Source organism: Erinaceus europaeus, chromosome 20 (assembly GCF_950295315.1).
Source record: "Erinaceus europaeus chromosome 20, mEriEur2.1, whole genome shotgun sequence".
Lineage (NCBI taxonomy): Eukaryota > Metazoa > Chordata > Mammalia > Eulipotyphla > Erinaceidae > Erinaceus > Erinaceus europaeus.
Window position 1 is genome coordinate 55,907,758 of NC_080181.1, and position 11,235 is coordinate 55,918,992.

General features: G+C 54.4%; 1 protein-coding gene across 4 annotated transcripts in view; it reads right to left on the reverse strand.

The window, feature by feature from the left end:
- The window catches only part of LOC103116654 (AP-3 complex subunit sigma-2), a 47,879-nt gene extending 37,696 nt beyond the window's left edge, over positions 1–10,183 (reverse strand). The window contains exons 1-6 of one of the 4 annotated variants that reach the window (XM_016189342.2): positions 9,750–9,952; positions 8,975–9,050; positions 6,538–6,670; positions 6,043–6,249; positions 5,539–5,702; positions 2,376–2,984 (exon numbers count right to left, since the gene is read on the reverse strand). In XM_016189342.2, the coding sequence (XP_016044828.1) occupies positions 2,976–2,984; positions 5,539–5,702; positions 6,043–6,249; positions 6,538–6,670; positions 8,975–9,050; positions 9,750–9,841 (681 nt within the window). In that variant the 5' untranslated portion in view covers positions 9,842–9,952 and the 3' untranslated portion in view covers positions 2,376–2,975. Of the gene's footprint in view, positions 1–2,375; positions 2,985–5,538; positions 5,703–6,042; positions 6,250–6,537; positions 6,671–8,974; positions 9,091–9,749 lie in introns of those variants that run through there. The other 3 variants (XM_060179431.1, XM_060179433.1, XM_060179432.1) reach the window with 3 other exon arrangements.
- Between the last annotated feature and the right edge of the window lie 1,052 nt (positions 10,184–11,235).

Consider the following 11,235-nt stretch of genomic DNA (forward strand, 5'->3'; position numbering starts at 1 on the left):
GGCAGACAGAGAGGGGGAGAGAAAGACAGACACCTGCAGACCTGCTTCACCGCCTGGGAAGCGACTCCCCTGCAGGTGGGGAGCCGGGGGCTCGAACCGGGATCCTCCTGCCCGTCCTTGTGCTTTGCGCCAAGTTGTTGAGTCAGTTTTTAAACAGACATTTATGACGAGTATGTAGCTATATGGGAAATGGCTATAGAACGTTATAATTCATTATTATCATTATCATCATTAGTATTTTAAGCAGAGCACTGCTCAGCTCTGGCTTATGGTGGTGCTGGGGTTGGACCTGAAAACTCAAGAGCCTCAGGCATGGAAGTCTTTGCATGACCACTGTGCTAGTTCCCCAGCCCATTAGAATATTAATTGAAAAGACCGTCAGATTTTATGACCAGACCACCAGACCACCTCCTACTCCTACGGAATTGCCTGTACTCCTCTGCCTCTGGGGCTTTACCCTGCCCTCTTCTTGCATGAAGGGCATTTCCCTTCACGGCCCGAAGCTATAGCCTCACATTGCAACCACTGCGGCCCTGTCTCCTCCTTGGGCTTACTGCCTTCAGTGTACTGTAATCAGGTGACATTTGAAATGTACAAATCAGATGGTAATGCTTTCTCTGGGCCCCTGGCATCCATGATGTCATGGATAAAGTCCCAAAATACAGAATATGCTGAAGATACCACTCACATCCTCACCTCACTTCTAACCAAGTCCATCCTCACCTGTTCTGGGTGCTTCAGCCACAGTGTTCTCTTCCTTCTGGAAGTTGCTATAGGACACTAAGCCCATTTTATTGTGCAGGGCTTCTTCCCATTGACGCACATGGCTCTCCCGAGGATGGTAGTGTGCCCAAAGGAGCTTGCCATATCCTTTGCTAGGGCTCCGGGCAGCAGGGAGCACTCTCCAGTGCTGCCACCCTGCTGAGTGTCCTGTCCTATTTAACTACCTCCCTAGCCAGCCCTGGAGCTGAGGTTCCTGTGGACTCAACAGAGAGCCAGCCCCACTCAGAAACAGGAAGCTTCTACATTAGTCAAGGTAAGAGATCACAAAAGTGAATGAGCAAATTTTAACAACAGCATAATAGTTGTATAAAAGACTTTCATGTGGTCTGGGAGGTGATGCAGTGGATAGTGTTGGGACTCTCAGGCATGAGTTCCTGAGTTCAATCCCCAGCAGCACATGTACCAGAGTGATGTCTGATTCTCTCACTCTCATAAACAAATAACTGTTTTAAAGACCTGTGTGGCTGAGGTTCTTAAGTTCCAGGTTCAATCCCTCACACTACCATAAGCCAGAGCTGAGTAGTGCTCTGCTAAGATTTTGTTTTCTTTTACCAGAGCTCTGCTTAGCTCTGGCTTATGGTGGTGCAGAGGATTGAACCTGGGACTTTGGAGCCTCGGGCATGAGTTTCTTTACATAACCATTATGCTATCTACCCCCAACTGGAAAAAAAATTTTTTTTTTTTAAATAAGAGTAGCAGAGTCCTGAGCAGTTCCGTGACCTGGAGCTTTAGTAATGTAACCCAAGTGTGAGTCCCAAACCTCACAGAGTTGAGTCCAGGCTCTAATATGCAGGAAGACAAATGGAAGCCTGAACCAGGATGACTGATACTGGACACACAACAGTAGCTACTCAGCTGTTGGTGCCAACAGGGCTGATTTCAGGCTGGGTATATCAGCAGTCAAGGGGTTGGGCCAGTACCCACAGCCTGGGGGCATATCTCCACTAGATGCCTGTGTCTCTGGCTCTTCTGTAGGCCAAAGCAGGGAGTAGGGAAGCATAAGCTTTGCTCCCGACAGCCCTGGACTTGAATCCTGCCTCTAACACTTATTAGCTGTGTGACTCTGGACAAGTTGTTTGGCCTCTTTGAGGCCTCTGGGATCAGGATGTGGAGGCAGAGTATCTCATCAGAATGAGAGCTTTGAAATCTGGCTGTCTGGGCTTAACTCCCTCTCTCCTGTGTATACGGCCAGTGGAGCGTCTAAGTAAGCATCAGTCTATAAAAAGTCGGGGTAATAACCACATGTACTTCGAGGGTCTGGTGTGACAGTGAGGTAAGACAGTGCAAGTGCTGCACCGCACAGGCACTAGCAACAGGAAGCACTCGATAATCAGGGCTCTAGTTATTATTTGAGTGTGTGGCGAGGCGAAGAACTCAGTGCTTGTTAGTTCACATACACAACCCCCTTTTTTTTTTCTCTGAGTCAAGGAGGGACCAAATTCCCACCCACTCTCAGGACATGTGGATTTCCATTCCAGATGATTTTCATTCCAGATCCAGGTGTGGGTTCACCCTCTAGTCAGATGTTCCCACCCAAGAGAAGCAGCTTCCTTCTTGCTGGATCACAGGGCCATGCACAGCTACAGAGAGGATGCCTTTCCTGAAGGTTTATTCATAAAACATTTCCAAGGTATAAGACAGTAACAAAAGAGTTGTCAGAAATGGAGCCTGGCAGGGGGAGTCTGAGCAGCTGAGTCAACCAACCACACCTACAGACCCCACTGGCTGCGCTGGGAACAGCCACCAGGAAAGTTGCTGTAATGGACATCAGGGGACAGATGCCGGTAGGACACTGAGTACAGGGAAGCGAAAGCAGGAAACATGGCCAGCACAGGAGCCGTGACTAACTCCTCCTCTGGGCGCCTCTGCAGAGATGAAGGCTGCCCCCAGTGCTATGCCCACACAAAGTCCAGCTGTCCTGGGACTCCCTGGACACTCAACTTCTGCCCACCTCCAGAAATCAGGCTGCCCTAAGGGTAGGGGCTGTGGTGACCATGGCTACAGACCGGAGCCAGTGGGGAGGGCCCCTGAGTCCCAGCACTGAGCCTAGGATTTGACTTTAGCAGAGCCTGTTCAGAGTACTCCCAGGGTAGGAAAAGCAGGCAGGGCCTGGCAGGCTGTCCTCTCCGATGTGGAAGCAGACGGGAAAAACACAGAGCACTGGTGGTCCTGGAGGTGCCATCACCACCGGTTCAGTCATCCTGGGGAAATACAAGCAGCAGAAAGATGTCACCTGAGGATGACTCGTAAATCTCTTGCACGAGTCACCTAACAGGGTTCCAAGGAGTCGGGCGGTAGCGCAGGTGGCGCTAAGCACAAGGACCAGTGGAAGGATCCCGGTTTGAGCCCCCGGCTCCCCACCTGCAGGAGAAGTCATTTCACAGGCGATGAAGCAGGTCTGCAGGTGTGTCTGTCTTTCTCTCCCCCTCTCTGTCTTCCCCTCCTCTCTCCATTTCTCTCTGTCCTATCCAACAACAATGACATCAATAATAACTACAACAAGAAAACAACAAGGGCAACAAAAGGAATAAATAAATAAATTAAAAAAAAAAAAAACAGGGTTCCTGTTAGGTGCCACAGGACTCTGGACACCCGCTATGGCTTCCTCTCACTACAGCAGGTCTAGCTAATTCTCACTGCAAGACATGTTTTGTTTTTTTAAAGACTTTTTAAAATATTTGTTTATTCCCTTTTGTTGCCCTTGTTTTATTGTTATAGTTATTTTTGTTATTGCTGTCATCATTGTTGGATAGGACAGAGAGAAATGGAGAGAGGAGGGGAAGACAGACACCTGCAGACCTGCTTCACCACTTGTGAAGCAACTCCCCTGCAGGTTGGGAGCCGGGGGCTCGAACTGGGATCCTTATGCCAGTCCTTGTGCTTTGCACCACCTGTGTTTAACCCGCTGCGCGACTCCCAAGACATATGTTTTTAAGACAAAACAATTGCACACAAGGACCCAGGTTCAAGGTCCTGGTCCCCATCTCTATACCTCACAAGTGGTGGAACGGTGCTGTAGATATCTTTGTCTCTCCCTCTCTGTCTCCCCATTTCCTCTCGGTTTTTCTCTGTCCAAAGATAAAAAAGAATGTCGTATGCTTTACATTGGTTTGTTCTAGCCCCCCCCCCAAGAGAATTGGATCAGTCCTGTTAATTTCGCGGGCCTGCTTGGCCCCGCCCCAAGTAACCCCGGGAGAGGGTTCCTGAGTTGGAGAGTGCCAGAGTAAGAGAGAGTTCCTGAGTTCGAGAGTGCCAGAGTTTTCAGAGGGTTCCCCAGTACGAGAGTTCTTGAGTTCCAGAGTAAGGGAGAGAGTTCCTAAGTTCCAGAGTAAGAGAGAGTGCTTGCGCCGCCGTAAAGAGACAGCAGAATTTTGTTTGGTGATTAGTTTGTCTTAGTTTATGAATCGTTGTTCCTGAATAAAGAAATACAGCTTCCCTGCCCAGCCGTTGTCTCCGCGTCTCTGTTACCTGCCCGTGAAGCAAGACCGGCCGGCAAAAGCCTCCGAAATTTTAACAACAAAAGAAAACAGAAAAAGAAAGAAAAAAGGGATCCAGACTCTCTGAACACTGCCCCTGGTCTCTCCGGCAACAGCTGTCTTCATCACCCTTAAGTAGGCCACTTCTGTGTCTTTGTTTTAAATGTTCGATTTGGAAGTTTTTTTTTGACAACAATCAAAATAATTCAGGAACCCTGAAAATAATGTTTTAAAATACAGTTTTAAGGGGCCAGACAGTGGCACACCTGGTATAGCACACAGTTTTATCATGCAGGAGGATTTGGGTTCACACCTCTGGTCCCCATGGATGGTGGGGGAAAGGGACCTGAGAAGTTTGGGCAGTGCAGCAGATGTCCCTTTCTACCTCCCACCAACCTCCCCCCCCCCCCGTCCTCTTTCCATCCTTCCCCCTCCCATATATATAATACAGCAGAAGGAATAATGGACTTGTCATAATGGACTTGTCATGCAGGTGCCAAGCCCCAATGACAAAAAAAAAAAAAAAAAAAAATTCAGGAAAGCAAACAATGGTGGCTAGGATCACCTGGGCGGCTGACTCATGGCAAAACAAACAGTGGAGGTCCAAGTCTTCCATTTTCTTTTCTTTTAATTAATTTATTTACTTTCCCTTTTGTTGCCCTTGTAGTTTTTTATTGTTGTAGTTATTATTGTTGTTATTGATATCGTCGTTGTTGGATAGGACAGAGAAATGGAGAGAGGAGGGGAAGACAGAGAGGGGGAGAGAAAGACAGACACCTGCAGACCTGCTTCACTGCCTGTGAAGCGACTCCCCTGCAGGTGGGGAGCCGGGGGCTCAAACCGGGATCCTTACGCAGGTCCTTGTGCTTTGAGCCACGTGCGCTTAACCCGCTGCTCTACCGCCTGGCTCCCCAAGTCCTTCATTTTCAAGCCACCTTGGGCAGGAATTTCAAACCAAAAGAGCAAAAAGACATCAGCTCATCTCTCCTGCAGGGCGACCCATGTGTTCATCTAGAGACACAGAAACCCTTGGGGGTAGCCTCTGCACTCCCCTTTTTCTACCTTTGCTTCCTAAGTCCTTGAGGTTTTCGTGTAGCATTGCATAGTGCATACCTGCCACCAAGGGTGTCGCTCTTTAACCCCTGAAGGAAGTCCTGAGTTCCAGTGTTCTGGGATTCCAGAACAGCTAGGGAAAGGCTGGGGGGCCTATCCCACAGCCAGACAGCCAGTACTTGCTACCACACCCACACCAGGCCCACACCCATCTCCCTCCACCTACCCACTCCTCATCCTCTGCCCCGTCTCCCTGTTCTCGGGTCTCTGCTGCAGTCGCCTTGGAAGACTTCTGAGCCATGATGTTGTCTGTCCAGGATGCCCCTGTCTTTCCATCTCCAGCAAAATTACATTTGGTCACTGTGCCAGCTCCCAGTTTGGCTAGTGAATCTGGAAAGAAGACAGTGAGTGGCTTGCTTCTCTCCTGGCAAGACAGTGGGGGTTGTGCCCATTCTGTGGGTAAGCTACTGTTCTCTATGGGCCTGTGTGTGCTCGGGAAGCCTGGCCGAGACCACTATGGCATCAGGAGGGGTAAGTTAGAGGCACTTCAGAATTGTGCAGCACCTCAAGATTCAGGCTAATGGTTCCAGAGTAATTGTCCTGAGGCCCAGTGTTAACTCTCCAGTGGGCATGGCCTTTAACGTGGGAGGCTTGGGGAGCCTTAGTCAAGAGGTCAGGTGCCCCCAAATTGTGTAGAGCCTCAGGCCACAGCGAGGGCAGCACCACTCACCCACAAAGGGGCCGTCGCCTCGAGTTTTCAGCCTGACCCCAGTCCCCAGCTCCAGCTCCAGCGCCTCCATCTCAGACTCAGGCATCCAGAAGGCCACCGTGTGCTCTGGGGTGAGGCCCTCTGTCAGTGCAAGCAGCTCCGGCTTATTCACCAGCCCTTTCAGGGCCTCGGGGGTGAGTCTGTCTGTGTCCCCCTTCGCCTCCACCTCTGCAGGCATGCAACAGGAAATTGTAACAGAAAGTACCGAGGGAGCCTTCTAGAAGCCCGTCCAGGGCTGAGAGGTAGACGGCCAGTTAGGCCCCTGGGACTTAGAGGGGGACAATGGGGGTCCTCCAAGTTAATGGAGGCAGGATGGAATTCAGTAAGGGAAGGAGATGCTCAGGCTGCAGGGGCTTCAAGGCCAGCCATGCTTTGAAGACACTTTCCAGGAGTCAGAAGACCTAGACAAAAAAAAAAAAAAAAAGGCTCCTGTGCAGGAGGGGCAGAGATACCTACTGTAGGATGACATGAGGAAGCCGGTATTCACCTTCCTGGTGGCGCTGAAATTCGGCTCAATTTCATTTCCTTTGGGGTCGAATTTACGGCGATGTATGAGACTAGGCTGGATATACAGCACATAGTAGCGTTCCTAGGGCCAAGCAGAAAGTGAGGGGACTGCTTTACTCCATTTTCACCTCCCCCCCCCCCCCACACCCCACACAGGGCTCCAGACAGTCCTCCACACTCTCATTCTCTAACTAAAATGCTTGCCTAGTTTCAAAAATTGTTCAGGCTGTGCAGATGCCCACATCAAATAAATGTCCCATTCATTCAAATGTTTAGAGAGAACCCACTACATGAGCCAAGCTAGAAACTCATGTGGAAATGGGCACAGAGCACAATCTCAATGTCTCTGCAGTCGGACACAGGAAATACATACAGAAAATCACACCCCAGGCACCCTGGACTCCAAATGCATGCGACAGATCCCTGAAACTACAAATATAAGGGTGCAGGGAAAATGAGTTCAGGTTGAGGCAGCAAGTGCATCAGACTGAGATGCCCCTGGAATTGCCAATGGAGTCTGGGTTTCATATGGAACAAAAGGAAATATAAAGGGCTTTTGTTTTCAAATTGTCACCAGGGTTATCATTGGAGTCTGACATCTGCATGAGGACTCAGTGCTCCTTGTGGGTTTGTTTTTTTTTTTTCCTCCAGGGTTATCACTGGGGCTTGGTACCTGTATTACGAATCCACTGCTCCTGGAGGTCATTTTTATCCATTTTGTTGCCCTTGTTGTTTTTGTTATTGCTATCATTGTTGGATAGGACAGAGAGAAATGGAGAGAGGAGGGGAAGACAGAGAGGGGGAGAGAAAGACACCTGCAGACCTGCTTCACTGCTTGTGAAGTGACTCCCCTGTAGGTGGGGAGCTGGGGACTCGAACTGGGATCCTTGCTCAGCTCCTTGAACTCTGTGCCACATGCGCTTAACCGCTGTGCTACCGCCCCCCTTTTTTTAGAAGAGACGCTAAGGGAAGGAGAAGATAGAGGAAGCCCTGTTTCACTGTTTGAGAAGCTTCTATACATGTGCGGACCAAGGGCTTGAACCCGGGTCATTGAGCATGGTAACATCCGTCTAAGTGGACGCACCGAGTGAACCTGAAAGACTTCTTTAACCTCACAGAGACATTTGGTAGTACTTTTCAGGCCCTAGGTTGACAGCAGGTTAGGAAATAGTATTGGGGACAGGCAGAAAGCAGGAGGGAAGGTGAAAAGTTAATCAGGACAGGTCGGGGTTTCCATGAGTCCTCCCAGGACAGTGATGAAGAAAGGGAGGCGAAGGGGAGACAGCCGCAGGCCAACAGCACGGGGCATGGTCTCCCCCGCAGGAGGAAGATGGTGGAGGCTTGCAGAACAGGGCTGACAACCAGCTTCATGAGGACCTGGGGACACTCGGGACTAGATGACTGAAAGAGGTTGGTCCCCTAGGGCTTCTTCCAGTGACAGCTGGGGCGGGGGTCGTCCATCCGGTATGACAGGAGGGGAGACAGTGTGATCTTTCCGGCACCATGTGAGGTTGTTTTTCGGCACGATGTGAAGGTTCTACCAGTTCATCACAGCGGTCTTTCCAGTGCGATGCTGGAGGTCTTCTGATTCGGAGAAGAGGGGTCCTTCCAGTATGACGTGTGTGTGTGTGTGTGGGGGGGGTCCGCTCTGGTGTGACGCTGTATGTAGGTAGGGGTTGTTCCGGTGCATCCTGGTGGTCTTTCCGTGCAACACTGGGGTCCTTCCGGCTCTACAGCAGTAGCTCTTCCGGTGAGAAGTGAATGGTCAAGAGGGTCTGTCTGGTCCAACGTGAGGGGGTGCTGCCTGTGCAACATGAGGGGGTCCTTCCAGCGCATCATGGGGGTCATTCCTGTGCCTGTGCGACAACAGGAAGGGGAGTTCTTCCGGCGCGTCTTGGGGGTCATTCCTGCGCGACAGCGGGGGTGGGTGTGTGTGTTTCCGGCGCGTCCTAGGGGGGTCATTCCTGCGCGACAGCCAGGAGGGGGAGTTCTTCCGGCGCGTTTTGGGGGTCATTCCTGCGCGACATCAGAGGTGTGGGTGTAGGTGTCTTTCCGGCGCGTCCTGGGGGGGTCATTCCTATGCGACAAGAGGGGGGCGTCCTTCCTGTGCGACAGAGAGAGGGTCCTTCCCTTCCTGCGCATGGGGGGGTGTTGTTCCTGTGCGACAGCGGGTGGTCCTTCCCTTCCGGTGTGACAGCTAGTGGTTGGGGGGGGCGACCTTTGAGGCACGCAGACCTGTGGCAGCTTGGAGGCGGCGGCCCACAGGGCAGGAGGCCCAGGCCAGCAGGGGCAGCTCCTCCGGCCCAGCAGCTCCCGCCCCGTCACCTGCGGCCTCCCCACCGCCCAGAGGCCCCCGGCGGCCCGGCCCGCCCGGCCATCCCCTCACCTTTCGGCCCTGCGCGTCCAGGATGCCGTGTCGCGACACATCCACGAGCTCCCCCTCCAGCAGCACGCCCGGGCCCCTGGGGAGGGCGGTGGGCGGCGTCCTGTCACCCTCGGCCCCTGAGGGCGGAGCAGGTAGGTGGCCTGGGCTTTCTCCCTCAGGGCTTGGGGCGCCCCCACCCCGCAGAAACGGGCCCCGGGTGACAGCTCGCCCGGTGCGGCGCCGCTCCTGCCGGTGGAATGGGGTCCCTGCCGGGGTGGGGGGGTCTCAGGTGGGGTGTCTGCCGGGGTGGGGGGGTCTCAGGTGGGGTGTCTGCGGGGTGGGGGGGTCTCAGATGGGGTGTCTGCGGGGTGGGGGTCTCAGGTGGGTTGTCTGCGGCGTGGGGGTCTCAGATGGGGTGTCTGCGGGGTGGGGGTCTCAGATGGGGTGTCTGCGGCGTGGGGGTCTCAGATGGGGTGTCTGCGGGGTGGGGGTCTCAGGTGGGGTGTCTGCGGCGTGGGGGTCTCAGATGGGGTGTCTGCGGGGTGGGGTCTCAGGTGGGGTGTCTGCCGGGGTGGGGTGTCTGCGGGGTGGGGGTCTCAGGTGGGGTGTCTGCGGCGTGGGGGTCTCCGATGGGGTGTCTGCGGGGTGGGCACGGCCCACTGGCAGGCGGCTGAGGGCGCCTTTGCGGTGGGCCGCGGGCGGGCGGAGGCCTCACCTGGGCCCCTGCGGCATTGTTGCGGCGCAGCAGCCTGGGCCTCAGGGGCCGCGGGTTCGAGCGCGGGGCGGGGGCACCTACCCCTGGTGCGCGGCGGGGTCCCAGCGGCCGGGCAGCCGCGCGCTCCTCACGGCCCGGGTGCGCAGGGCGCCGTCGAGGTAGATGCGGCTCATCCTCCGGCCGCGCGGAGCCTGACTCCGGATCCCGGCCGTCCGGGGCTGCGTCCCGGAAAGGCGCGGCCGCGGGGCGGGATCTCCGGGGGCGGAGTCGGCGCTCGGGGAGGAGGAGGCCGCGGGGCGGGGGCCTGGCTGCCGGCGGCTTCCCCTGGTGGAGGGAGGTCTGTGCCCGCGGAGCAGGCGCGAGGGCCGTCGAGCCCGAGAGCCTGGCGCGGCCGTCCGAGGAGCGGGATGGAGGAGAGGCGGCGGGACCCGGCGCGGGTGGCCCGGCAGCTTGAAACCCCGGCCCGCCGCGCCCTCTGGGGTCCCGGAGCCCAGACCTGGGGGTCAGCTCGCGGGACACGGCGCGGTGGGCGTCTCGCTTGAGTCCTCAGTGTCAGCGGTTGTAAGTTCAGTTCACTCGCCCTGGGACCGAATTCCACCGCCCGGTACCCTTCTGCCGCCCCGCCCTACCCCGTGCTGCTGTCCGCCGCCCGCCTGTGTCACTGCCGGGGCGTCACTTCGCAAGCCTGGAGGCCGAGGTCTGCCTGACCTCCGGCGGCTGACAGCCTTGGCTCTCTGGTTGCGCCCTGGCACAGCGCCTGGAGTCCAGGTCTGGGCTCTGCAGCGCTCACAGCGGAGCAGCCCCCAGGGCTGATGGCGGAAGAACCACCCTCCCGCTCCGCAGCTCTGCAGCCGGCCCCCCACCCCCTTGCGCGCTCTCTCTCTCTCTCTCTCTCTCTCTCTCTCTCTCACACACACACACACACACACACACACACTTCACACCCTTGCCATGATTTTACCGAGTTAGGCACATTTGTTTTCAGGGACCCCTCCCTCTATTAACAGTTTTTTTAAAAAATAAATTTCTTTTTTTTAATTTTTAAAACATTCCCTTTTGTTGCCCTTGTTGTTTTATTGTTGTAGTTATTGATGTCGTCGTTGTTGGATAGGACAGAGAGAAATGGAGAGACGAGGGGAAGACAGAGAGGGGGAGAGAAAGACAGACACCCGCAGACCTGCTTCACCGCCTGTGAAGCGACTCCCCTGCAGGTGGGGAGCCGGGGGCTCGAACCGGGATCCTTATGCAGGTCCCTGCGCTTTGTGCCACCTGCGCTTAACCCGCTGCGCTAGTGCCCCACTCCCCAACAGTTTTTAAAATTATATTTCATGGTGGGTTAATATGAATAGATTTTTTAAAAATTGGGTCCCCAGAAAGTATTATGGGCCCTGGCCATTGTGCCTGATGCATTAGTCAGTTTTTGTCAGCCCCCTTTTACACACCCCCCACAAACGCCTGAGTGTTCAGTAAAGGACTAAGAAGGAAGGACATAGAGGAACCCCAGAAGAACCCACTCAGAGTAGAGCTGCCCTTTGGAAATCTCCCCAGGCCGACAGGAGGAACTCCT